At 53.9% G+C, this 24,495-nt stretch overlaps 9 protein-coding genes across 9 annotated transcripts; 6 read left to right on the top strand and 3 right to left on the bottom strand.

Moving 5' to 3' along the window:
- Positions 1-1,670: 1,670 nt before the first annotated feature.
- CMQ_6174 (alpha beta hydrolase fold family) lies at positions 1,671-3,658 on the bottom strand (the record flags this gene model as incomplete). Its single annotated transcript, XM_014315239.1, has 4 exons — positions 1,671-3,043; positions 3,104-3,137; positions 3,181-3,255; positions 3,305-3,658. The coding sequence occupies 4 exons, from the start codon at positions 3,656-3,658 to the stop codon at positions 1,671-1,673; spliced, it is 1,836 nt and encodes a 611-aa protein (XP_014170714.1).
- A 2,217-nt stretch (positions 3,659-5,875) lies between these two features.
- On the top strand, positions 5,876-8,092 carry CMQ_6024 (siderochrome-iron transporter; the record flags this gene model as incomplete). Its single annotated transcript, XM_014315089.1, has 7 exons — positions 5,876-6,120; positions 6,184-6,207; positions 6,303-6,558; positions 6,618-6,783; positions 6,864-7,789; positions 7,860-7,957; positions 8,017-8,092. The coding sequence occupies 7 exons, from the start codon at positions 5,876-5,878 to the stop codon at positions 8,090-8,092; spliced, it is 1,791 nt and encodes a 596-aa protein (XP_014170564.1).
- Positions 8,093-8,721: 629 nt separating this feature from the next.
- CMQ_6089 (c6 zinc finger domain containing protein) lies at positions 8,722-11,115 on the top strand (the record flags this gene model as incomplete). Its single annotated transcript, XM_014315154.1, has 6 exons — positions 8,722-9,634; positions 9,694-9,755; positions 9,810-9,931; positions 9,996-10,877; positions 10,945-11,044; positions 11,110-11,115. The coding sequence occupies 6 exons, from the start codon at positions 8,722-8,724 to the stop codon at positions 11,113-11,115; spliced, it is 2,085 nt and encodes a 694-aa protein (XP_014170629.1).
- Positions 11,116-11,139: 24 nt separating this feature from the next.
- On the bottom strand, positions 11,140-12,788 carry CMQ_6352 (carboxy-lyase-like protein; the record flags this gene model as incomplete). The annotated part of the gene is made up of 3 exons (XM_014315417.1): positions 11,140-11,667; positions 11,722-11,836; positions 11,929-12,788. 3 exons carry the CDS (start codon positions 12,786-12,788, stop codon positions 11,140-11,142), a joined length of 1,503 nt encoding a protein of 500 aa, XP_014170892.1.
- Positions 12,789-12,904: 116 nt separating this feature from the next.
- CMQ_5970 (phenylacrylic acid decarboxylase) lies at positions 12,905-13,979 on the top strand (the record flags this gene model as incomplete). The annotated part of the gene is made up of 2 exons (XM_014315035.1): positions 12,905-13,021; positions 13,236-13,979. 2 exons carry the CDS (start codon positions 12,905-12,907, stop codon positions 13,977-13,979), a joined length of 861 nt encoding a protein of 286 aa, XP_014170510.1.
- Positions 13,980-15,623: 1,644 nt separating this feature from the next.
- On the bottom strand, positions 15,624-16,742 carry CMQ_6238 (mitochondrial methylglutaconyl-hydratase; the record flags this gene model as incomplete). Its single annotated transcript, XM_014315303.1, has 2 exons — positions 15,624-16,233; positions 16,321-16,742. The coding sequence occupies 2 exons, from the start codon at positions 16,740-16,742 to the stop codon at positions 15,624-15,626; spliced, it is 1,032 nt and encodes a 343-aa protein (XP_014170778.1).
- A 478-nt stretch (positions 16,743-17,220) lies between these two features.
- CMQ_6061 (ankyrin-like protein) lies at positions 17,221-17,767 on the top strand (the record flags this gene model as incomplete). The annotated part of the gene is made up of 3 exons (XM_014315126.1): positions 17,221-17,376; positions 17,435-17,575; positions 17,636-17,767. 3 exons carry the CDS (start codon positions 17,221-17,223, stop codon positions 17,765-17,767), a joined length of 429 nt encoding a protein of 142 aa, XP_014170601.1.
- Positions 17,768-19,778: 2,011 nt separating this feature from the next.
- CMQ_6416 (major facilitator superfamily transporter) lies at positions 19,779-21,732 on the top strand (the record flags this gene model as incomplete). Its single annotated transcript, XM_014315481.1, has 4 exons — positions 19,779-20,135; positions 20,188-20,291; positions 20,346-20,837; positions 20,916-21,732. The coding sequence occupies 4 exons, from the start codon at positions 19,779-19,781 to the stop codon at positions 21,730-21,732; spliced, it is 1,770 nt and encodes a 589-aa protein (XP_014170956.1).
- A 941-nt stretch (positions 21,733-22,673) lies between these two features.
- CMQ_6019 (uncharacterized protein) lies at positions 22,674-23,649 on the top strand (the record flags this gene model as incomplete). The annotated part of the gene is made up of 2 exons (XM_014315084.1): positions 22,674-22,922; positions 23,005-23,649. The coding sequence occupies 2 exons, from the start codon at positions 22,674-22,676 to the stop codon at positions 23,647-23,649; spliced, it is 894 nt and encodes a 297-aa protein (XP_014170559.1).
- Between the last annotated feature and the right edge of the window lie 846 nt (positions 23,650-24,495).

The raw sequence follows: 24,495 nt of genomic DNA, 5'->3' as shown, positions 1-24,495 counted from the left end.
TCCCTCTCATAAGCATTTACAAATGAGTGTAAGTGATCCGTTATATGCTCCTTTGATATTATTACCACTTTGATTAATCGTCCTATAGATAGACTTACATAAAAAAACAATTTACCTAGAGGTAATCAACTTCATCACATTCCTATTCTACAATCATTCTTCCCCCCTGCACCCACTAACCCCCCAGATGCACCTCGGAGCCGGTCTTTACGCCCCACAAGAAGAGAGGCTGGCCCTGATGAACTTGGACAGGTGAGTACTTTCCCGGCTCTTTCCCCGTCCTGGCACAAGTTTAACCAGACAAAGCTCGGACAGATAGATGATTCTTGACCGAAACTGCTCATATCGGGCCGTTTTTTTCAGAGCTTACAATGTACTAGCTCAGAAGGTGACAATAACAGCACGGCTTATCGATTTTCCCGTACTTCGTACATAAGCATGTGAGTATTGTTGTATTAGGTATTTCTGAGCTATAGAATCTTCCACTACATTGGGCCTTGCACCGCACAGTACATGCATTACTACGGAGTACGGAATACACGGCACAAGACTCCGCCATTTTGGCCTAATTTATTCGACAATTTGAAGATGGGATTTAGCTAGGTACTTCGTAAACAGCGAGATTAGCGACAGACGCGCATCTCAGGCAAATATCGTAGGTGAAATGGCCACCACGCCTAGGAGAGTCACCACCGGGTTCACAAGATACATGTGTCCACTAAAAAAAGAATAGTTCCCAATCTTCGTCAGGGTAGCCATCTCGCATTTTGTATGACAAGCGAATAGCAATGGCCGGCAGGACAGTCACGAAGAGAAGGGCGACGAAGAAAATCACGAATACGATTTTCTTCCACAGGTGCAAACGGGCGAGTGAGAAAGACAGAGGACAAATCTGGCAGGAGGAGTAAGTCGGGACTGACAAGCACGAGAAGCGATGGGGCGTCGGACTGTACGAGAAAAAGCGCAAAACAAGAGAGCCCTGGCCATAATTCAGCCAGTCGGACAAATGGAGTTCACGCCTCGACACGGCGGTACTACCGTAAAAAGGCACCAGACGAAGCAGCAGCATAAACTGTTCCGTGTCCGAGACCAAGTTGAAAGTGGCGTAAAAAAGGGAAATGTCCCTAACGCCTTGGCCGGTCACGAAGCGTGAAAACTGAGGGACAAAGGACAGCCCGGTCAACGCAAGGAGGGTGCTATACGGAGTATAACGGGGGAGAAGTTAGTTTCGAGGATTTTAATGTCATTCCTTTTCATCTTTCCTTGCTCGCAATCCACATGCTCAGCGAGTTTGGCACAAGTCAGCCATGATTGTTGTTTGAGCGGGTGCAGCTTGAAGTTTGAGAAAGAGATTAGAACTGTACGAGCTGTAGCGCGTGCAGGAGACGGGGGTGGCAGCCGGCCATATGCTAAAGAAAGAAAGAAGGCTAGGCCCCACAAAAAGCCCAACCATATTTACTTTCGTGTTTTAGGCGTGTTATCAGATCTTGGAGACCTGTCGCGAGTCCGAACAGCATCTTTCGCAACTCATACTTATTACGCCCTTCGTATTGATACTGTATTCGGAAAGCACCTCAATCAATTTAGGAGAGCCTATCAATCTACAGACAGGTTTATATACAACGGCTCTTGATCAACGCTTAGTCATCACACTTGTACCTTATCAACGGCTATAGCTTCCCTATGCGGCCCAACGACACCTCGCTGGTGAGCTTGCGAATGGCTCGAGAAATGTCGTTGGCACTTCCCATGGCATCCTTGACGGTCTCCGAGTCGGCAAACAGCTCAAAGTCCTGCTCGCAGTACGTGTCGGCTGGCGGTAGCTGGCCGTCCTGGAAGTAGGCCCGGACGGTCTGGGCGGTACAAGTGGACGGAGCAGCCATGCTGGCGTGGCCCCACGACTTTTGCACGAGCACGACAGAGCCGGGAAAGACGGCAGAGTTGCGGTAGGCGCTGCTCAGCGGCGTGACATTGTCGCCGGTGTTTCCGATGAAGAGGATGGGGAAGCTCGTATTGGGCAGAGAGCCGGGCCATGGCGCTGCATAGCGATAGTGCGGGCGAATCTGGCGGCCGATACAGCCACGGCGAAAGTGCGAGTAGGCGGTGCCGGCATAGCGGCTGATGTTTTGCAGTTCGGCGGCGTAGTCAGCAAACGAGTCGGGCGTGTCGGCCACGTCGTCGCCGTCGGCACACGTGATGGCCGAAAAGACGTCGCCCCAGTTTCTGTCAGCGTCCTCGAGGCCGCCAGGCTCGGTGTCGTCGGCGTTGGGCGAGCAGATCTTGGGCTGCAGCAGATCGTCGTCGCCGGCCATGGCGTAAAACGGCCGGCCATCGCCCTGTTCAAGTGCGGTCATGGCTTTGGCCAGCGCGGGAAAGTCATAAAACGGCTTGTAGAGCACGGTGCGTACGAGCACCTGCAGCTTGGCGTAAGTCACGAGCTCGGGCAAAATCGGCAGCTGACGGGCAGTGTCAAAGGCGTGGGCCGGGATCAGGACCGGCTTCATCTTGAGCTGGGCCAACAGGGTGAAAAAACGGTCCCGGATGGCAGCTGGCGACGAATCTGACGAGGCCGGAAGAGCAAAGGCGCAGCGATCGGGCCCGGCCTTGTGGCAGAAGTGGAAGAAGGCCTCCATGATGGAGTCGGTGTCCTCGAAAAAGTTGCGCTGGTCGAGCCGATACCAGCTGGCATAGTCGACGTTGCCGTCGCTGACGAGACGCTCGACTCGGTCGGGAAACATGGCCGCAAAGGTGCCACCGAGGATAGTTCCGTAGCTGATGCCCCAGTATCGCAGCTTCGTCTGGCCGGCCGCCTCGGCAATCGCCAGCATATCGCGCGCGTGTGACGCCGTGCTGATGTGCTCCAGCAGCCCCGGTGCGGTCGCGTTCATGTGGGCTTCGCACTGGCGCGAGAAGGCATCCGCTGCCGCATACGACTCGTACACGAGGCCCGGATGCGCATCCAGCACATCGATCGACGTCCGCTCCCAGTCGTGGCGTGTGTGCGAGGAACCCCAGCAGTCGACACGTGGGACTGAGGCATACACTGAGAGCCAGAATCAGCAGACGGTCCAACAGCTATTGGCTATGATATGTTGGTACTCACCTCCACGAGGATCGAAGCTGATCATGTCCTTCGGCTGTCAGAGATAAGATGGGGTGCGGTGATCACATAAGACTTACCTGGTTGTCGCCAACAATAGTCTGCATCTCTTTACCGTGATCGACCAGGAAGTCGACTCCAGAACCGCCAGGTCCCTACATTGAGTCAGTCACGAATCGTAGTGAGTCCGTAAGCCGTACACACCCCTGGGTTGACAAAAACTGGCCCGCGATAGTCTTGCCGTGTCTTTGCCGGTAGCCGGATCACGGCCAGATACACCCGCTGTCTGTCTGACGGCTCGACCCAGTCCATCGGCAGGTCCAGGCGCGCGCACTCAAACTCGCCGCCATAGCAGGCGTGCCACATCAGGTCGCGACTCGGCTGAATGTCGGTCCAGCCAAACTCTGTCGGTGTCGTGGTCCGCAGACGACCGACTGAGCTCACCAGTGCCCAGAGTCCGGCTGCTGCGAGGATCCATGTTGATGCTGACTTTGCAGACCGCCCAAACGATAGCCTTGCCGGCTGGAAGCCCAGCTTTTCCAGCTCGATTTCGCCCATAACACAGGCTTTCTGTTCTTATAAAACGTCAGTTGATGTCTGAGATTTTTCGCTCCAAAGTCCTCTTCGTATTGCCCTCTTTATACTCTGCTCCTTTTTACCACATGATAAGCCCTTGGTCCCGGAAACAGCCGCTGATAGCCAGACCAGTAGTTTGCATTGGGGGCCGCTTATGCCATCTGATAAGCCACACACGCACCTGTGTACACGCCTTGCGTATTCATCTCCTCAAACGGCTCGTGCTTCTCCAGGGAACGCAATAGTAGTGACCACGGTGCATACTTATGGCTGTGGTGCTGTTCGAATTGCAATACCCAGTGGCTGGGAATGTGTCCTGACCTGCCGGTTAACCAATCTATCCTACTTAAAAGGACGCATGAGATGACGCTAACCATGCACTAAGCTCTTGCGGCGTGTCAAGCCAGAAAGTTGAAAAATTAAATTGAGCCAATACAACGACAATCTAAGTGAAGTGGATGGATAACTTGGTTAAATACTTTCTCCGGGACTATCAATGCTCAGTTATCATATAGCTACAAACGAACTGAGTGGACCCCGGGTTTGTCAAAGTCGTGATATATCAGACTGTGTGGCTTCAGTCTACCTGTACGTGGTACGAGGTTAGGTACCTCGAGCCCCTCAACGTGTGATCTAGACGATACTCCCCACCAAATAATGTGCTCGTACTTCTGACAGCTGAGGCCAAATCGTCCAGCGCTTGTCTCCAATTTCGTATTTAGCCCATATCGAGATGCGACGATGTGCGCTGAAATGTCTACGCAGTCTAAACGAATGGTGTCGTATCTCATTTTCCGGTCCCATGAAGATAGCAAGCAGCGAATACGGAGTATGGGCAATTGCAAAGTCCATACGTGTAGGACCGTGCCGAAGAAGGCGGGGACGTGCCGTAACTCTCTGAAAGCTCTACTCTATTAATTCTTATTAAACATCAAGACCAATCAAGGTGCAGACGTCTTTACGTGACTTGTGATCTTGATTTGAGCAAAGTCGATACCAATGCCTGGAGAGTTAAAAACTTGCTCCTCAGCTACAGATTCATGCATGCCTTTGACAGCTGTGTTCTGCGTGGACTGGACTCCGGGTTTCGACTCTAATGGCCCCGTTTCTAGGCAAAGAGGACAAGAAATTGGCTCCATCTTCAGCCCTGACTAGCAAGCTGTTGACTGTAGATTCGCCCAAGAAGCTGTAGAACTTAGGCATGAATTACATTTTAGCTTTTCCGCTCGGCTGCAGATACTTCTTCCAAACAAGCGTCTTGATAGGTCTAGTCGCCTTTGATCGCTAATGGACCAGTCACTATTTCTGCGTGCGTTACCTTATGACATTGTTTTTAATGGTTGTCGTGCAGACATTACGAAAAATGAGGAACAACTGTGTTCAAGTAGGAAGTTCCGCGGTTTTGATGGAGACTTGGGGATAGAATGAGGCGATCGGGCCCTGGGAGACGTCTCTTCGTTTCCGTATCGCTGACCTTCCAGAGACAATGTACCAGAAGGCATGATTCAACGGACTTCAACAGCATCAGGCAAACTCCGTCTGTATGAACTATACTTCTACCACTCCAGTCTGCTCCTCTTGATAAGCTTTCTTCAAGCCCCGGAAGCTACCGCTGCAGACCAATAGCCGGTGAAGCGATCCACATTTGATGCAATCCGATAAGTCTCTCAAAAAACGCTGCACGCCGCGGATCGCCGATGACTTACTGCGTTGATACTCCACGGGTCACGTCATGGCATCTGGCTCAATCTTTGATGGTCATCTCCGCGTACAGAACTCGTGGCTAGTCTGTCCTACTTCGTGTTGTCGGGCCAAACATCCCTGTCCCATCGCGATAGAACGCCGATCGGCCAGTCACACACAATGGCAGGCTACTCCTACCCAATGGGCGCATTGTGGTATAACATCTCTCCTTCCTTATCTGGGTAGCGTCCTTCTTGTCACATATTTCCGAGGACCTTTATCACGGCGATGATCGTCTGCGTCCCGATTCGTCCTTTTGCCAAAGTGACCATCTTCCGGCCTCCAGATAGCGAACCTGACAGCGGGGCAGATAACGGCTCGGAGAGGGTTCCACGAGGCAGGTCTACAGACCTCAGCGTTCATCTTCCGTACGGTTTAAGAGGCCCCCATTTGTCTTCTCTGTGTCTGGTCGCTTTTCTCCAGGAAGAGACCCTTTACCAGCCGACATCCACCAGAATGGATTTCACAGACGCACTAAAGGAAATGATCCGACGGGTGCCCGCGAACGAGCGGGCCGACGTGTTCGCTGCAACGGAGACGCCGATCGGCGCAGCTGCTGCTGCCGCTGAGAATGATGGCGGCGAGAAGGGCCTGGCTAAGGCGACAACTGCGGCTGTGGCCGAGGCCGAAGCAGGCGTGTCTAATATCGCGGCGACACAGTCAGTCTGGGGAAAGAAAGGCTTCTATCTGGTGTGTATAGGGTATGTTTCCGGAAAGAGCATGTATGTATGCGATGGTGTTCCGGAAGGCTGACCTGACTCCAGACTGGCCATGATTATGACCTTGTTGTAAGTTTTTGCTTCGTTGGATCTCAGCAATGATCTCTTCGGCACTCTGCTGACAACTACAGCGAGCTTGATAACTCGACTGTCTCTACCTATAGCAATTACTCGACCTCAGACTTCAACAACCTCTCGGCCCTGGGTACCCTCAACACAGCCACAGTCATCATTTTCGCCGTGGCCAAGCCACCCATCGCCAAGATCTCCAACGTCATCGGTCGTGGCCAGACTTTGGCTATGACCGTGTGCTTCTATCTTCTCGCCTATATCCTCATGGCATCAGCCAAGTCGATTGGGCCGTACGCCGGCGGCATGGTGTTTTACAACATTGGCCAGTCGGGTATGAATGTAATGACGGTGGGTTCTCTCCCAATTAGGCACGCAGCTGAGAAACAGCCACTCACTCACTATACCAGCACATCATCGTTGCTGATATCACCAGTCCACGCTGGCGGTCCTTTGGCCTTGCCATCTGCTACTTCCCCTTCCTCATCACGCCTTGGGTATCGGCCCTGATTGTAAACAGTGTCGTGTCTGACGGAGGCATCGGTTGGCGCTGGGGAATTGGCATGTTTGCGTTTCGTGCGTATCTTCTTCACGACCATTGCATATGACCGTCCCGTTTGTTCTTCTTGTCTGTCTCGATCATCTAACTCATTCAGTCATGCCCTTTGGCGCCAGCTTCATCATCGGCACTCTCCTGTGGTATCAGCGAAAAGCGCGCAAGCTCGGCATCCTACATACGCAAACGATTACATTATACGGCTTCTGCTCTGAGATCGACCTCGGCGGCATGTTGCTCTTCATTGCTGGCTTTGCCTGCTTCCTCCTACCGCTGACCATTGCGGCCCAGGAAAAGAACGGCTGGAGGACCGGCTGGATCATTGCGCTCATCATCATTGGTGCCTTTCTGCTGATCTGTCTGCCCTATTACGAGACGTACTACTCGCGTCACCCCATCATCCCCATGTTCTACCTTAAGAACGCCACCATCATTTTGTCCTGTTTGCTGGTCATGACCGACAGTATCGGCTTCAGTGCCACCCACACATACCTCTATGACTGGGGTGCTGTGGCCCATAATTTCCGTCCTACTGTCGATACCTATTATGTCTACACTAACGGCGTCATCCAAAGCCTCGTCGGCATCTTTGCTGGACTTTACATGTACTGGGCCCGTCGCTACAAGTGGCTCATCATGTCTGGCACTGTTCTTCGCCTCATCGGCTACGGTGTCATGATTCGCCTGCGAGGTGCCCACAACTCCCTGGCCGAGCTCTTCATTGTCCAAGTCATTCAAGGTGCCGGCAGCGGCATCATCCAGACCGCCCCCTTGGTTGCGCCCCAGCTGGTCATCCCCCACAGCCAAGTCGCACAAATGATCGCCGTCGTGTGGACCTTTTCCTATCTCGGCAGCAGTTTGGGCTCCACCATCGCCGGCGCTATCTACACTAACACGATGCGGGAGCGTCTGATCGCGCGCCTGGGCAGCGATGCCTCGTCTGCTCTGGTTGATTCCCTGTACAACTCCATCACTGGGACGCTACCAACATGGGGGTCGGCCGATCGGATTGCAATCAACCTTGCTGTGAGCTTCCCGGTCTTGCTTTTCTTCTTTCCTTCTTTTCTGTTTCTCAGCTGACAGCAGTCACAAACAGTACTCCGACGTCATCCGATACATTACATACTCGGCCCTCGGGATGTCCATCCCGGCAATCATCTTTACCTGGTTCCTACCGAATCTTGAAATTCCAGAGTAGGTCTGCACTTCCATTGTGAGTTCTAGACATGTCACTAACTTGTCAGGGACACCAGTGTTCTCATGGGTGGAGTAGACGGGCAGCATGCCGAGGACTCACCATCAGAGGAACGCAGAACTTTGAGGAAATAATAGAGGCCAGACCCGTTGTTTATATACCCGGACGTGCTTACGAGCAGATGAATGGAATGGATAGTAGTGCTCCATACGGTGTGTCGAGACAGAAACTAGAAATGACCACATAATGAAGCTAGCTAATACGCCACTTATTGTCCGTGCTTGCCACTACACATAAACGACACGGACTGCGAAAATATCCGAGCCTACCGAGCCTAACGTTCAACACAGCAATGGACGAGTCTCTGGTAAACCATCGTCCATGTTTAACCGTAGCCATAGGCTCAGTATATGGAATTGGTCCAGTCTCCCAATAACTAAGAGCAGACGTCCATTTCGAAACGCTTTCTGCGGTCTGTAAATAGTCTTACGCACATGCACGGAATACTACAGGACCAAATGCGTCTTATGGAATAAGAGACAGTCGACGAAAATAAACAAAAAGTACTCCGTAGTAATGATATCAATTCGTTGATAGTTCCATTGGAAGAGGATACAAGAGTCGCATTAACCCAAAAGAGTATCACGTGCTTTTACGCTTTATATCACGTGTGAACTATTATTAATCAAGGGGCATCCTTACGTGATCGCTAACCTCCACCAGGACCGTTGTTTTAACGGAAACTCATGCAATACAACAGCGAATGCCAAGGCTGCCGGCGATGGCCCCCGAGAGTCGACTAAACGGCGCTGACGGACGGTCTACTAGCACCCCTGTTTCTGTGTCTGCGTCCGATCTTCGCCGAGTTCTCCGCGATCGACAAAAAGCGCGAAATCGCATCTCGTGTCTTCCGTGTCGAGAACGCAAAGTGCGGTGTAATCGCGAGCACCCGTGCCTGACATGCATCAAACGCGACCATGCGGACCTGTGCATCTACACCGACGCGCCATTTCCGGCACGCTTGAGCAGTGTACAGCCTGTTCCTGCAGTCTCAACCACGCCGCCAGCTTCGCTAGCTTCAACTGCCTTTCGCCACGCAGAACCTCCCAACCGACAGTCGCCCTCGTTGGACCACCAACAGAGGCCCTTGGATGGTGCTTACGCACAACCAACGCAGGACTCCCCGTCTTCGTCCTCGGGGATGCCACTTTTGGGTGGCGGCTCGCTGCTGGCCATTGCGCGAGAGCACGACTCGGAGACGAATGGCGTCGATGACGATGCTGGTCGAGGGGACGTATTGGAGAATGCCGTCATGCCGTTGCTGGGAGTTCCCGGAATGGACAACAACAGCCGCCCGGGGACCTCGTTGCAAGGCGACGACCTGTACGCCGACTTGCCCCGAGACCGAGAACTGCTGGACCTGTTTTCCATCTACCGGACTAGAGTGCATCCTTTCCAGCTTATCCTCGCCGACATCGAAGCGGTCGAGAGCGAGCTGTGCGCGATCATCAACCGGCGAGCCAGAAGCAGAGGCCTGTCTGGCGCGGATGCGCAGAACGCTGCGACAGTACCGGTCCGGCGCCAGTTTTTGTGCCTCGTGCACGCTATTCTGGCGACGAGTGGGCAGTTCTCGGACCTTTCCGCCAGCGACCGGAGCAACATCTCACGACGACACGGTATGTGCGGGCTTCTGTCTTTGATTCCCTGTTGCTGACACGCAAGTGGCTACGGACAGTACGGTGTGCCTTTCAGATGCTCATGGCCGAAAACTACTTGCTCCAGCCGTTTCACGAGGGCGTAAGTGCCTTAGTCATCCTGGCTCACGTCCTACAGAACGATGGCAATCCCCAGGCGGCTTGGATCTTGAGCGGTAGTACGATCCGCATGGCCATTTCCCTGGGCATCCATGCAGCAAGTAGCTGCCCAAAACTAGGGCCACCGCCGGTGCCAGCTGAGACGGCACGGAGCATCCGGTAAGAAAGGGCAAGGCCAAGTATTTCATTACGAGATGATCTTGCTCACAAGTGTTATTCTTAGGTTGGCCATTGTATGGCAGGATGCGCTTCTCTCGTTGGCCTTCAACCGGCCACCGGCATCGCATGATATGGACTCGGTGCAGGATCTCCCAGTCCTCGACCAGCGAATGGATGATGGCCCCATGGGACTGAGCTATGGACATGCTATGAACTGGCTGTGCCACCTTACGCTCAAGCACTGGCAGTACGCGGTAAGCCGGCCAGGAGACCGAGCTATGGACCGGTACACGAACCTCTTCAGCGACATGGACGCCTTGGAAGGCGCTCTTCAGGACCATCTTCGCAGCCGAGACGCCTGCCATTCGATCCAGGCCATCCAGGAGCTTTACAGCTTCGAGGTGAACATGAACTTTACCATCTCGACCTTTTGCCGCCCGATTCTATCAAAAGACGGGCTTCAGGGCCTCACCAAGGCCGAGGCAGAACTGGTCCTAGCTCGTTTGCAAGATTCACTGAAGCGCAGTGTCAAGGCCTTTATTCGGACAAGGTCTGTGACGGGATATGCCAGCCGATCGTGGGCCTTTGTGCACAACGGCCTGACGTCGGCGCTGCTGCTGAGCTTTGTGAAGGAGACGCGAAATGAGGATGAGTCGAGACAGATCCAGGACGAACTCATCAAGAGTCTGGCAGAGGGCGACGGGATCCTGGCGTCGGAATCTGGCGCGTCATCCGGGGGCGACTGTGCAAGACAGATGACGATTGCACACAGAAAGTCGCTCAAGGCCTTGAAGGCGCTGCGGAAAATATCCGAAGAGGAGCGCCAGCGGACAGTCCGACCAGGCCTGCGAGGCCAGCCGGACACGGAGACCGGGGAAGACCCGATGGATTGTCCTGAGAATCTTGCTTTTGCCGGAAATGCAATGGGCATGTATCAAGACCCTGGGTCAGTAGAGTATGCCTGCCCCCCTGAGACAGCAGAGAGAATGTGCCAGGCTGACAAGCTGGGTTAGAACAATTGAGTTTGACGAGCTTCTGCGCTCATTCGACTTTGGCTCTGCATTGCCCATAGAGGCGTTTGACTACATCACTTTTGATCCAATGGCACCCAGCGTGAGTTGTGGGAGAAATGTTTTTGAATTGTCCCCGTTGAATCATATGACTAATGCTTATGCTAGTTCTAAATGGGACGGTCGTCTGTCCATGACTTAAAAGCCCCAGGCCTTCCAGTTGCCCAGCACCTTTGCCTGCACGCTCTCGGGGATGGACTCCTTGAAACTAGCAGCCTCCCAATTCTTTCCGGTGGTATATTCCTTCGGCAACAGGCAGTCGGAGACGACCTTGCCGCCACGGTTCGCGGGGCCGTTGCCGTGGCTCATGTAGGGGATCAGCGGGAAGCCAGGCACGTCCTCGAACAAATACTCGTCCATGCCAGGGCGACAACGCGTGCAGAAGGCCCAGATGACATCCTTGAAGTTGAAGATGTCAATGTCGTCACCGACGACGGCAATGCGGTGGATCGTGCTGCCGACCTTGGTGTTGAAGATCAAGTCACCGATTTTGCGGCAGAACTCCTTGGGGGTCGTCTTGAGCTCCCGCAGCTTAGCCGTGTCGACTTTGACGGCACACCACGTGACCTGTGACTCGAAGGGGGTGTAGGCGTCTGTGATGGGCAGGCCAGCTGCCTTGAGCATAACGTTGATTTCGACGGCCACCAATGGACCAATCATTGTGTGCTGGTCGTATTAGTAAAGATAGGCATATAGTATGTGTTATTAGCATTTACTTACCGTCTCATCTGTCAAACGGCCGCAGTTGCTCACGGGCAGAATGGCATCCTTGCGGTGGGTAATCATATTTACCGTGTACAGCGGCTGTGGGTGAGCATCGCCGGGGAACACATATCTGTCTAGGTTAGCAGGAAGCAATAACTTAAGGGGGAAGAAACAGAATAAGAAGAAAGGAAAAATGAAATAGAAAAGAGAAAAGGGGCTTACCCGTGCATCTCGCCAAAAGGACCCTCTGGTGCGGTCTCGGTGGAGGACATGAAACCCTCAAAGACGATCTCGGAGTTGGCCGGGACCAGCAGGTCGTTGGTGTCGCACTTGGTAACCTCCAGGGCGGTGCCGACGAGCGAGCCAATGTACTCGGCCTCAGACAGACCGTCAGGTAGCGGCATGCTGGCAGCCATGATAGCAGCAGGAGGCACGCCGAAGACAAGGGCCCACGGCATGTCCTTGCCGATCTTCTTCCACTCCTGCTGGACCTTCCAGATGTGCTGGGGCGGGATGACCAGGCCGACCAGGTGATTGCGGTCGTGCACCATAGCACGGGCGATAGACCAGTTGGTCCACTTGCCGTCCGGCGTCTGGACAATGTGCATGCCGTACGTCTGCACGTACTTGCCGCCGTCAGACTTGTGCAGCTGGGGCGAGGGCAGGGTGGTGAGGTCGAACTGGTCGGGCGTCAGCTTGACCTCCTTGCAGGAGCCGGTAGGCACGGTCTTGGGCGGAATCGGTGGGGTGCTCTTGGCAGCGCCCATCTTGTCGAGGATCTCCTTCATCGACGCAGTCGGCGGCAGGTTGATGTGGCGAGCCAGCCGGCCGAACCGCTGGGCAGGGTCTGCACGTAGCGAGTTGGGCGCGCCCAGGATGCGCCATAGCCCGTTGCCGTCCATGCCCTTGAGCTTGTTGAACAGGGGGGCCTTGGCATCGGTCTCGCAGGCGAGACGAATGATGGCGCCCACCTCGAGATCGGCATCGCATTCGTCGTTGATCTCGACAATATCGCCGTCGGCACGAAGCTCGTCGACGAAAGCCCGGAAGCTCATGTGCGGAAGGTCTTGCGAGGACGCCATGATTGGTGAATGAATAAGAATGAAAGTACTGCAAACTGTTGGGCTGCTTGGCTGTGAGGAAACGAGCGTCCGGAAAGAAGCAACAGTGCCAAGCGGTGAATATATAGATACTCCCAATGAGTGGGGGACACATTTTCCCGACGGCCCTGAGCTTCGCGGACGACGGGGATAGTCAAGTGGGTGGTGACGTCGATCAGGTCATGTCCACCGAGAAAGCCGAGGTCTCCGACATCGTGGGTCCGCCGATTGGCCTCAGTCATGACGCAGTAGTCTCGGCCCACTCGGAGCATCTCGGACTGTCACTCCGGATGCAATGCTGGCCTGCCGTCCGTCCCAGTTCGAGGGGGCCGTCGTCGTATATATTATATATCTCTGTTCGGCTCCACCCAATCCTGCCGTTCGTTCAATGTCCATCAAGAACGGCCCTTTGCATTTCCGCGCAAACAGCATCAGACTCTTGTTTTCAGCGAACAGCACTCGGCAGCATCGAATAGCACTAGCATCTTCTTTCAACCCGACAGCATGAGCGGCACAAATGGCACCGCCGGCGTGCATGGTACGAATGCAAATGGCACAAATGGCACTAGCGGAAGCCACATCAATGGCGACCGGCGACGGAAGCGCATCATTGTCGCCATCACCGGCGCAACGGGCGCCGTTCTGGGCATCCGTGCCCTGCAACAGCTCCGTCGCCTCAACGTCGAGACGCATCTCATCATCTCCAAATGGGCCGCCGAGACGATCAAATTTGAGACCGACTACACGGCTGCAGGCGTGCGCGCCCTGGCCGACTTCACCTACAATCCGCACGACCTCGCGGCGCCCATTGCCAGCGGCTCATTCAAGGTCGACGGCATGCTCATCGTGCCCTGTTCGGTCAAGACGCTGGCCGCCATCAACGCCGGCATTTGCGACGAGCTTATCACCCGCGCCGCCGACGTCTGTCTGAAAGAACGCCGACGCGTCGTTTTGTCCGTGCGCGAGACCCCCTTCAACGAGATCCATCTGCGCAACATGAGCGAGGTTACAAGGGCGGGCGCCATCATCGCGCCGCCCATGGTTGCCTTTTACACAAAACCCGCATCCATAGACGACCTTCTCGACCAGATGGTCGGCCGCCTACTCGATCTCTTTGATCTCGATGCCGGCAACTTTCAGCGGTGGGACGGCTTCCAGAAGGGTGATCATTAGTGCAGTAGCAGCGTGAAAATCACGCATTCATACATTGTAAAGGTGCATTTGTTTAGCGAACCGGACTAGACCATGTGAATTGTCAGAAAATAGAACAGAGATACCAGTCAGTGCAGTGGTTCGACCCTCCCTCGTGCACTAGCCCTTGTCCTGAATGCTTACTGAGAATCTGGCTTTTTGGTTCTCGTCCGTAGGCCAACCGGCGAATAAGAGTTGAGTGTAAAAACTGGGGAAGGTCGATCTTAAAATATGGTCCCACCGGCTTGCTATGTATACAAAAAAAAAACAGCTATCTGAGGCTAAAGTGCAAACCCGAGCCGAAATACCTGCCTGGTCTGTGCACAGCCGCAGCAAAATCGGCAAAAACCTATTCTGGCTGGCAAAAACATTGGCTCCGCTGGGGCTCGAACCCAGGACCTTCTGCGATCTCATATCGCTTGTGAAGCAGACGTCGTAACCAACTAGACCACGGAACCTTACTTGTATGACTAAGTGCCAGCTTGCTCTGCTGATAATTCAGCATCCGATGGAGGAACGTCCATCGGGCTGCTGTCAATTAGCATCCGATTCAAAGATGGCGTTCACACACGGACACAAAAGCTCTATTGATACGTGTCAGGATATCCGTAACTTGCAAAGCTAATGCTGCCTGGATGGTGGCACTGAAAAGGCTTCTACATTCCTGACAGAGATAAAAGCGTCCACTATTTTTGTTACGAGGCCACTACAGAACTTTGACTTGTGAATATTGCAAAGAAATCAGCGGGATGTGAAAATATAATTAACGACCTTCTTCTCACCCTGAAATGTTGGGATCTCTAAATGTTATAGTTCTTGTTTTACAACTTTGCTATCCAAAAGCGCATAGATTCAAATCTCAGAAACAAAAGGTCTGAATCGTACTTATATACGCCTTTCAGCCGTAGTTACCCACAGCGTATTTTACTTTCTTCATCCCAATACACATGTTCTGGTTCTCTAATTTATAGTTAGGCTGGGCTAGAGCTGGACGGACTGCTGAAGACGTTAAAAAAGCAGCGGAGAAAGAAGCCCGAATTAGCAACTGATCGGGATGCGAGGTACTAATAACAATGGTCAGACAACCGTTTGCAGAAGCATCTCGGTTAACATGCGACATGAGAACATGAACACCACATCTTTCTCAAGGCTCTCCCCTTCCTGCAATCTGCTTGATGGCCAAACGCACGTTGCTTTGCTTTGATCAGATGCTGGGACGGCTGGCCTCGGAGAGACCGCTCGTGTTTTTGATTCTTGGCTAGCCGTGAGCTCTTCGTCGCTCGTTGACCGTTACCGGACTGGGTCATGGCAGCACATCGCAGTGTACGCCTACGTTGGCCTTGTGTCCTCGGCGGGCTACTCTCGGTTGTTCGAAATTTTTATTTGGGAAAATGGCGCATTCATGCCAGGAGTTAAGATGCGGTGGTGCATTTTCCGTTTGCAGCCACATGTGCAGCTTTTCTTGCGTAATTAGCAATAGCTCTGGCCGACTGGCAAGGTTAGCGAGCAACAGATTGCGTATTGTTTCGGTTCGGTAGCATTGACGCTAGCTGAACTAAAAATGTGACCGGGTACCAAGCTGCTGTCCCTTATTGCTGTGTACTGCGTGCCAGATTCTCTTTTGCACTACTGTCCCTGGAATACCGGCCGCCGCTTCTCGGCAAAGGCCCGCAGCGCCTCGTTGCGGTCGTGCGTGGCCACGACCTTGTCGTACATTGCGTTCTCGACGGCCTCAGTCGGGTATTGCACCGCCTGCAGAGCTGCCCGTACAGCCACAGGACCGCCTGAGCAGATCTCTTCGGCCAGTCGCACGGCCTCGCTGAGCGCCGCCCGGCGGGCCGTCTCAAGCACCTTCTGTTGGCTCTCCTTCTCGTCCTTCTCGCTGTTTTCACCCTCGCCCTCAGCCTCCTCAGAGACCTCGACCAACCGGTCTGCGATGCCCAAGAAGTATGCCTCAGGTGCCGACACCCGCCGTCCAGTCAGGATGAGGTCGCGGGCCCGGCCAACACCGATCAGCATAGGCAGACGGTACGTGCCGCCAGCACCGGGTATTATGCCTAGGCGCGTCTCGGGTAGGCCGACAAAGGCATTGCTCGAAAACACGCGCATGTGTGTGGACAGCGCCAGCTCGAAGCCACCGCCCAGGGCCACGGAAGAGACCGCTGCGATTGTCGGAATGGGCAGCACCGAGAGTGCAGAGAGCGTGCCGCGCAGGTCGGCAAGGAAGGCATTCGTTCTGGAGATATGACATAGAGTGTGAGCAGACGAGTCGCACGCAATTGCACCGTTCGTCGAACAGAAACACGTCTCCGCTGAAACTCACTCCTCCTGTGTAAACGTCCGTCGCTCTTTCAAGTCAGCGCCAGCGCAAAAGCAACTGTCGACGGCGCTGGCCAGGATCAATGCCCGTGTAGGCCCCAGGCCATCCTGTCCGGCGGTCCTGGCCGCGGGCAGCTCGTTGCCCTCGCCGTCATACTGATCCGCAACGGCCTCGATCTGGCCGCGCAGGGCCGCCAGAAGCGCGAGCGAGATGGCGTTGCGCGCGTCCGGCCGGTTCAGCTCAAGCACTCGGATGTGGCCCGAGTTGGGCGCAGGCAGGTCGGACACGACGACGAGCGGCTCGGCTGACGAGGAGTAGCTTCGGTGGGGGAGGGAAAAAGTCGAGGCTCGCCAGAAACAGCCGGACCTGCGGCTGGCGGCACGCACCAAAGACGTAGCGGCCAGAGTTTGTCGTGCAGACGGCATGACGTGTGTGGGGGGTATCTGGGCGAGTGATCCTGCGGCGGATCGGCGAGCCGTTGTCTCTCGATGAAGACGGCTTTTGCTTGGAGATAATTGGGAAAAGAACAGCCATCGTGATTTGACAGCCCGCTAATTTAGTGGTGAATAATGGTGGGGCAGCAGTGTGTACTTGATTACGTCATCCATGAACGTCCCTGTGCAAGTCGGTTACCACGCAATTGGAGGTACTCCTGCAACCCTTCCGTACGGAGTAGAAAAGAAAGGATCCGGAATGACTGCAAACAGCAAAAGCACGAATCAGACTTTTGGTTACCCATATCTTTCCCCTCAGCTTCAGTATCGCCAGATAATGTGACTCCGGAGATACGCCAAACAATACAGAATATGACGTCATCGTCTCAAATGCCGACAATTCCAGCTTCGTCAACTCCGTACTTTCGTCTGTGCAAATTCTTTCATTTTATCATACACTCTGGTTGAAATGGACGCAGGGACCGCAACATCGCTTCCGCCCGAGGCCGTGGCGCTAGCAGCACGCATGTATGACGGCGCACGGACTGGTGACCTCGCGCTCTTTACGCAATCTCTGCCGGCTGGTCTGCCGGCCAATCTAACAAATGAGAAGGGGGATACACTGGTACGCGGGCCGTTATTGTGGTTTCGGCACAAAGATAGGAAACGTACTAACCGCCCAGCTTATGCTTGCCGCATACCACGGACACGTCGATCTGGTGCGCTTGTTACTTCAGCATGGTGCCGACCCAAACCGGCTTAACGATAAAGGCCAGAGCCCACTGGCAGGCGCTGTTTTTAAGGGTGAAGATGCGGTTGTCACAGTAAGTTTAAGTTTTTTTTTTCTCTTGGGTCGGATCCCGAGGCTGACTGCAATCGTACAGGCGCTTCTAGAGGGCGGTGCTGACCCGGATCATGGCACGCCTACAGCCCTCGAGGGCATCGTTCTTTTTCGGCAGGAGGAAAAGTGGAAGGCTCTGTTTGAGGCAGCTCCTGGACGAGGAAAAGCTAGATAAGAACATGCGATACATACATGCAACACCGTTGAAGTATTACTCTACAGTCATTGCGCTGCTGACGTATCCCATCTGCTACTTGTCGCCTGTACACCTTGCGTCCATAATCCACTATAATAGAAAGGTTTTGTTGGGGAACTGCCGCCAGGGATTGCTGAAGAAATGGGTCTTGGTTGTGGCACCATCCTCCGGGTAAAACACCTGAAAGAGCACGTAATCATTCTCTGTTTCGTTACCTTGGAAGATGCGGTGGTAAACTCTGTCTCGGATAATTTCTTTTGAAGCTGATTCAACCGGAGCATTCGAGCGTGAGCTTCACCTCGAGGTGAAACGTGGTGCAGCTGGACTGCGTGGTATCCACACCTATGTTGCCCGCTTTCCTTGAGCATGTCTCTCATCTGATCGAAGTTGCCGTGCACGCCAGGTCAGGATCTTTCTCGCCTATTTCTAGTAGTCTCAACCATTCTAGCGGTAGTAAACCTGGGCTTTTTGTTTTTTGGCTGCAGTCAACTATGCTTGACCTCGTATTTGCAGTACTTGACGAGGCATCTGATTTTTGGTATAGACCCCCTGCGTTGAAGGCACGACGGATTCGATGAGAGACTAGGAATATACGACGTAGGTCGTCCTGAAAAGCCGATTCGAGACCTGCTGTCTGGAACATACCCTCAGCTGTCTCGGCTAACCAGTTTTGAGACGTCCGATTCGATGTAAGTCGTATCTGAAGACTATCAATAAAGATTTTACGTAGTATCCAACAGCTCCAAGCTGCCACCGTCCCTTGCGGTCCGGCTATCTTTCACGAGCACGCCATTGGCTGCCTGGTTGCATGATCCATTCTCCTGATAAGCGCTGCATGTTGTCTAGGATTAATAGGCTCCGGTCCAGACAAGCCGTAGGGCCCACTGCAGCGTGAAGGACCCGCAAACAGTTGAAAGCTCTGCCGGCTGGGCGGACCGGTGGAGACGCTTGTTGGGAAACGGGGCCAGGGGTGTGCAGGCTGGTTGCTGGCTGCAGTCGTTCAGACGGTATCGCTGTGAGCCTGCATGCACAGTTGTCGCCGAGTCACAGGGCGAGCGCAACTCTGCATCCTTGCGAATGCAGTTCCAAACGACTGCCGTATTGGCAGATTTCCCAGCCGGTGGTTAGCTGCCTGGCCGAGGGGAGCTGGCTGCCCAAACGACAGGCCGGGCGTGCGCCCGATCGACTGATTTGTCAATTTTGCGTGCTTGCGTCGCATCGCCTCGGGTCTGCATCGGTGATGGATATCGTGCGTGGCTGCCTGCGACGCGACGACGATAGCCACACCGTCTTTATTCCCGCCCGGTCTGGTTATCTTTTGCTCGTCGATCCATGTGCGGCCACCGATCTCGGGCATGCACGCGGCGGTGTGCTGCTGTTCCCTTCTGCATCGTGAGTTTTCTGCCGTCTTTGTCGATGTATCCAAAAGGGGCAACTCCGCTGCAAAGCGGCAGGAGACAAGCGCAGCGTTGTGCCTGAGACGGTATTTAAAGTGGGTCCGAGCAGCCATCACGCAAATGGCAGATCTCTGCTGGCGAATCAGCCCAACGACCGGTTACCAATCAACGCGCCCTTTTCGACCACGACGGCATTTTCTATTTGGGATCCCTTTTCTTTTTTTCCCGGTGGGTATGTTCCATCTCGTGGTTAAGCTAGCACATGCTCCTTGCATGCCCTCGCCGTAGACGGACAAGAACGAGGGATCGAGCGGCCACGGCCCACAAAACGGAGTCAGAAATCTGCAGCCAGAGCGGCGAAAGCAAAAATTTTCTCTGTCGTGTTAGCCAGACGGACTAGTACAATCCAGCACGGCCGCCAACAGTTGAGCGGGTGCGTATGTCGTAGTCTTATAAAATCAATAGGAAAAGGGAGCCCGAGCCCAACATTCTCCCAGAGTTGCGGCCGCAAAGAACAATTTCCGTAGTCATCATCAATTTTCCGGCCAGAAATCACCTTGTCCAGTCGACCAGCTTGGCCACTCGTTGCCACGATGTCTGCTGCCATGGAGCCTCTCCAGCGAAAGACGACAGTGACGGTCGTGCCGGAAACACAGGCCAGCCAGGACATCCCTCCCGAGGACGGCAAGGATGGGCGCAGTGACTTGGCCAAGACGTTGTCCAAGACAGCCATGGCAGAAGCCATTGTGCGCATCCGCACAACGCCCTTTGACCCCGAGAAGGATGTGCCGTCGTCGGTGGCTAGCCCGGCCTCGACGCTCTTCCTGCCGGCAGAAGAAGGGCCCGAGCCGGCTGCAGAGACTGGCCCAACAGCCACTTCCATGCCTGCTTTGAGCGTTCAACGCCAGCTCGCCATCACCGGCTGCATCATCATGAGCAGCTTTGTTCAGGTGCGCAGCTTTACGCTTCTCGCCAAGCAGATGTCAGACTGACCGATTCCAGTACATGTCCAACTTCCTCACACTGGGTGCCGGCTACTGGTTTGCCGATAAGCTAGTGGGCGATGCCAGTCCGGCCGGCTCCATCTGGATGGTCTCTGCTTACTCGTGAGTCTTTTGACCGGCTATAGCTGGAGAGCTTCGTACTGACGCCCCCTTCAGCCTCACCCAAAGCAGCGTCGTCCTTATCGGCGGCCGTCTTGGCACCATCTACGGCCACCAGCGTCTCTTGCTCGCCGGTCTCGCCCTCATGACCATCATGTCCCTCGCCAACGGCTTCTGTACCCACTACATTGCCTTTGTCATTGTGCGCGCCTTCACCGGTCTTGGCGGTGGCCTGCTGATGCCCAACGCCGTTGCCCTCATCGCCGTCACTGTGCCGCCTGGCCGCAACCGCAACATCTCCATGGGCTTTTTCGGTGCTGCTGCTCCGGTGGGCGGTTGGATCGGCGGCCTGGTTGCTGGCCTGTTCATCCGCTACAGCACTTGGCCCTGGCTGTTCTACTTCATGGCCATCGTGACCTTTGCTGTCTTCTCCGCCCTCGTCCTGCTGCTTCCCAAAAACGAGGAGATCTTTGATGAGGGCGGGAAGATCGACTATATCGGTGCTGTTCTCGGCCTCGGCGGCCTTGCTGTTTTCAATATTGTCTGGACGTATGTTTATCTTATCTTTCTTTCTTTTTTTTTTTTTTTTTTTTTTTCCTCGCTCTGCTCGTGTTCTAACCGTCCCAGACAAGCCCCGTCTGTCGGATGGCAGCAGGCCAGCGAGATCGTCCTGCTAATCCTCTCCGTCGCCCTCTTCGCCGGCTTCATCCTGTGGGAACACCGCTTTGCCTCCGATCCCATCATGCCTCTCTCCATCTTCCGCGCGCCCACCTTCTCGGCCCTCATCTGTGTCAACCTGCTGACATACATGTCTTTCGGCATCTCGCTGTGGTACCTTATCGCTTGGCAGCAGCTTATCCGCGGCCTCTCTGTCCTCGACTTTGTCGTCCACTGGCTGCCGTTTTGTCTTTCAGCCCTCGCTGCCGTCGGCATTGCCGCCTTTCTCATCCCTCGCCTGGCTGCCCAGTACATCATGGCCATCGGAATCGTTGCCGTCATGGCGTCGAACCTGCTGCTGGCCACCATGCCTGTCCGCCAGTCGTACTGGGCCCAGACCTTTGTTGGCACTCTTTTGAGTGGCGTCTGCCCCGACTTTGTCTACGTTGCCGCCCAAATAATTGCGAGCAACAGCGTCAGCCGCCACCAACAGGGACTCGCTGGTAGCCTCATCGGCACTCTCAACCTCTACGGCAACAGCCTTGGCCTCGGCCCTGCTGGCACTATCCAGTCTCAGGTGGCTAAGCACTCGGGCGATCTCGCCAGCTACCGTGCCGCTCTCTACTTTGGTGTCGGCCTGGCCGCCATTGCGCTCGTTGTGGATCTCGCCTATGTCCGCATGCCTCGTGACCGTCGCGAGGGCTGGTCTGACTCCGATAAGGAGGTCCTGCGGGACGCTGCTGCTGCTGCTGCTGCCTCGGCGCCAGCTTCAGATACCCGCGTCTGAGAGCTGGGAAAGTAACACTTCTCTTCGCAATTGGAACAACGACACGTTCAGGTCCGTGTATGGGACCTGAAAATTTATAGAACGTTGGATCTGGGACACGTTTTACGCAATACGACACGATCATAGATGAACTGGGATATAGACACGGACAGCTAGGATTTAGGGTTTCGATTTTTTTATTTCTTTTATTTCCGCTATTCTTTCGATGGAAGCTGGCTGCACATAAATTAAATAGACTTGGGCTTATTGGGTTAGGAGGAGTGGGATTTGTGGCTGTTGTTGCCTCATACTTACCATAGACTTAGATTACGAACTGGACGAATAGATTTGCCTGCATGCTTTAGTTTCAGTTCGATTTTGCCTGTCCTGGATCTGCACTCTTGGTTCTACCACGCTGGCTAGCTGCGAGGATCCAGAGTGAATTGACATTTAATCAACGTGGCCTAGATTTTGACTACGCCGTGACTAACGCATTGAGATACGACTGCATAACACCAGGCGATAGATACGAAACTAGAGTTGGAGGCTTGGATATTTGGGTTCTCTTTCTTTCTCCTGTCCTTCTTGTATCTGTTTTCCGAACAGTCCTGGTCCATTTGACGGTGTTCACCTTAATTACCACTACAGCTGGCTTAAGTAATTTGCGACAAGGATACGTCAAAAGATCAGTGAACCGGTGTATGAGAACGTTAATAAAAGAGCTCTACCAGATTACATGAATGAACTCTTTGTCATTATTCAGCACTGAAGGTTCTCGGGTCTTGAAACAAAAGTCATTTGGTCATCACTACTCATCTAAGTTTGAGTCATGACAAAGTGTGTCACGTGAACAACACCGAAGAATAGCTCCTCTTACACGACAACTATCATCCTTTATGTCTCTTGTTTCTCATTCTCCAATACACATAACTTGAACATCACTATGCGAGCGTCCATTCGAAATGTTCCCCCCTACTGAAAGCAAAAGAGAATGCAGGCGTAAGAAGGACGCTGAGCGCTGGCCTTTCTGTTCCGATGCCTTCATGATTGGGCCCCCTAGCTGTACACTGAACGATCTGCGCAGACCGCGACTGCGGAAGTGCCCATTCGACATCGGCAGTACCACCTGGATCAAGCCTCTTGGAGGTGGTCTTGACGGCTATTGCTGGAAAGTAATGTTTGGGAATGAGGGGCCATATGTGATCAAGCTTGTAGGCACTCGTACGCCCGATTGCACCACCGGGTCCTTTCCTTTCCTGTCTTTCTTTCAAGCAAGTCTCTAACCAAGTACAGTTCTGGGACAGGGAGCAAAGATCTAGAGCTAGCTTTGCCTCGAAGCTTGAATGCCGCAACGCCGCGCTTCTCCAGATGATGCAAACTGCGGTCGAGGATGGAAAGGCGGTGGGCATGCCCGTTTTGCTGAACCACAGAGCCAGAGCCTGGGTCGAAGCCATTCAGAACATTGAATCCTTCTCGGTTGAAGAACGCCAAGACTCCGAGGCCCGCATCAAGAGGGCAGCAGAACTGGACATTAAACTACGCCCTTTTCTGTCCGTTCCACGCCTACGCAAATGCTACGGCTGGTTGTCTATCTCTGGCGAGATCCTTGCTGGATTACCTCAGCAACTTCGCCCACCGGACGCTGAGATCAAGTGCAGAAGCACAAGATGGCCGAACTGGGCCGAAGGCCCCGATACAGATTACATGGCCATCGTATACGAGTACGTGGAGGAGGCCCCCAATAGCCCAGCCGCAGTCCAGGAAGTGGTGGATTTTCTCCATCTCGCCGGCTTTACCAACACGTTGTCTCCCTGGACACGCAACTGGCAAGGCAGTGTGCTCCTGGATATATTGGCCATCGCTTCTCCGTACGAATGGGCTTGGCGTACCGATAATTATATAAGGCTCATCAAAGCGGAATGGATGCTGAGGACTTGATACCAGAGGCGTGCCTGCTACCTATCGCTTGCGCTGTTTTATGGACGTGAAACCGACTGCAGGGTTGTCCACCTCATAATAGATCATTGTGTAAAGTAACTATTTATGCTGACGAATGGGTAGCCGCCGAGTAGGGAAGCATCGGGTGGACCTTTCCCATGTAAATATCTGTACTTTATCATGGCCTAGATTCGATACAGGGAAGTTTGGGGATAGAGCGATAAGTATGTGCACTAGAAACCCTATAAATTGACTGCCAAATGTCTGCCTGATGGTTGGTTTAAGTGCGCGTGCGTTTGTTCTGCCTTTTTTTTTTTTGTGAGCTGCGTCCATTATATCCGTGGGTCTAGGCAGCTTGCGCCACAATGCAAGATTTACGACGTAAGAGATATCTCCATCACCCTGCGCAAGTCTCCACATACAATGCACTGGTACTTGCTTGAACCGCCACAATATGCACGAGCGGGTGCAGAACGGTCAGTTATTGGTGCCTAAGAGTGCTAGGCAGACTGCATGGCAGAATTGCCTTTGGGCCGCAAAGTCCTTAAGCAGGCTCGCTCTGGTGTTTTCTTTCCCTCGTCTCTTTTCTGACCCTATTCTTTGCGTGCGCTTCTAAACGACGGAGCTGGACCATGGCCGAAGTCCTAGGCGTGGTCTCTGCCGGCATCGGCATCGCCGCTTTTGCTCTGCAAGTTGCCGGTAGCATTGAAACGCTGCACGAGATGTTCGGTCCCCAGCCTCACGAGATTAAGCAGGATCTAGATTTTATAACGGATCTTCTCCGTATCCTCCACGTGGAGCTGCAACAGCTAAGCATGTTCGATGGCCAACCCCCGGTCAATGTCA

The sequence above is a fragment of the Grosmannia clavigera genome (genome assembly GCF_000143105.1).
Source record: "Grosmannia clavigera kw1407 unplaced genomic scaffold GCSC_167, whole genome shotgun sequence".
Lineage (NCBI taxonomy): Eukaryota > Fungi > Ascomycota > Sordariomycetes > Ophiostomatales > Ophiostomataceae > Leptographium > Leptographium clavigerum.
Note: the sequence above shows the minus strand (reverse complement) of the source record. Positions and strands in the feature narration are given on the sequence as shown.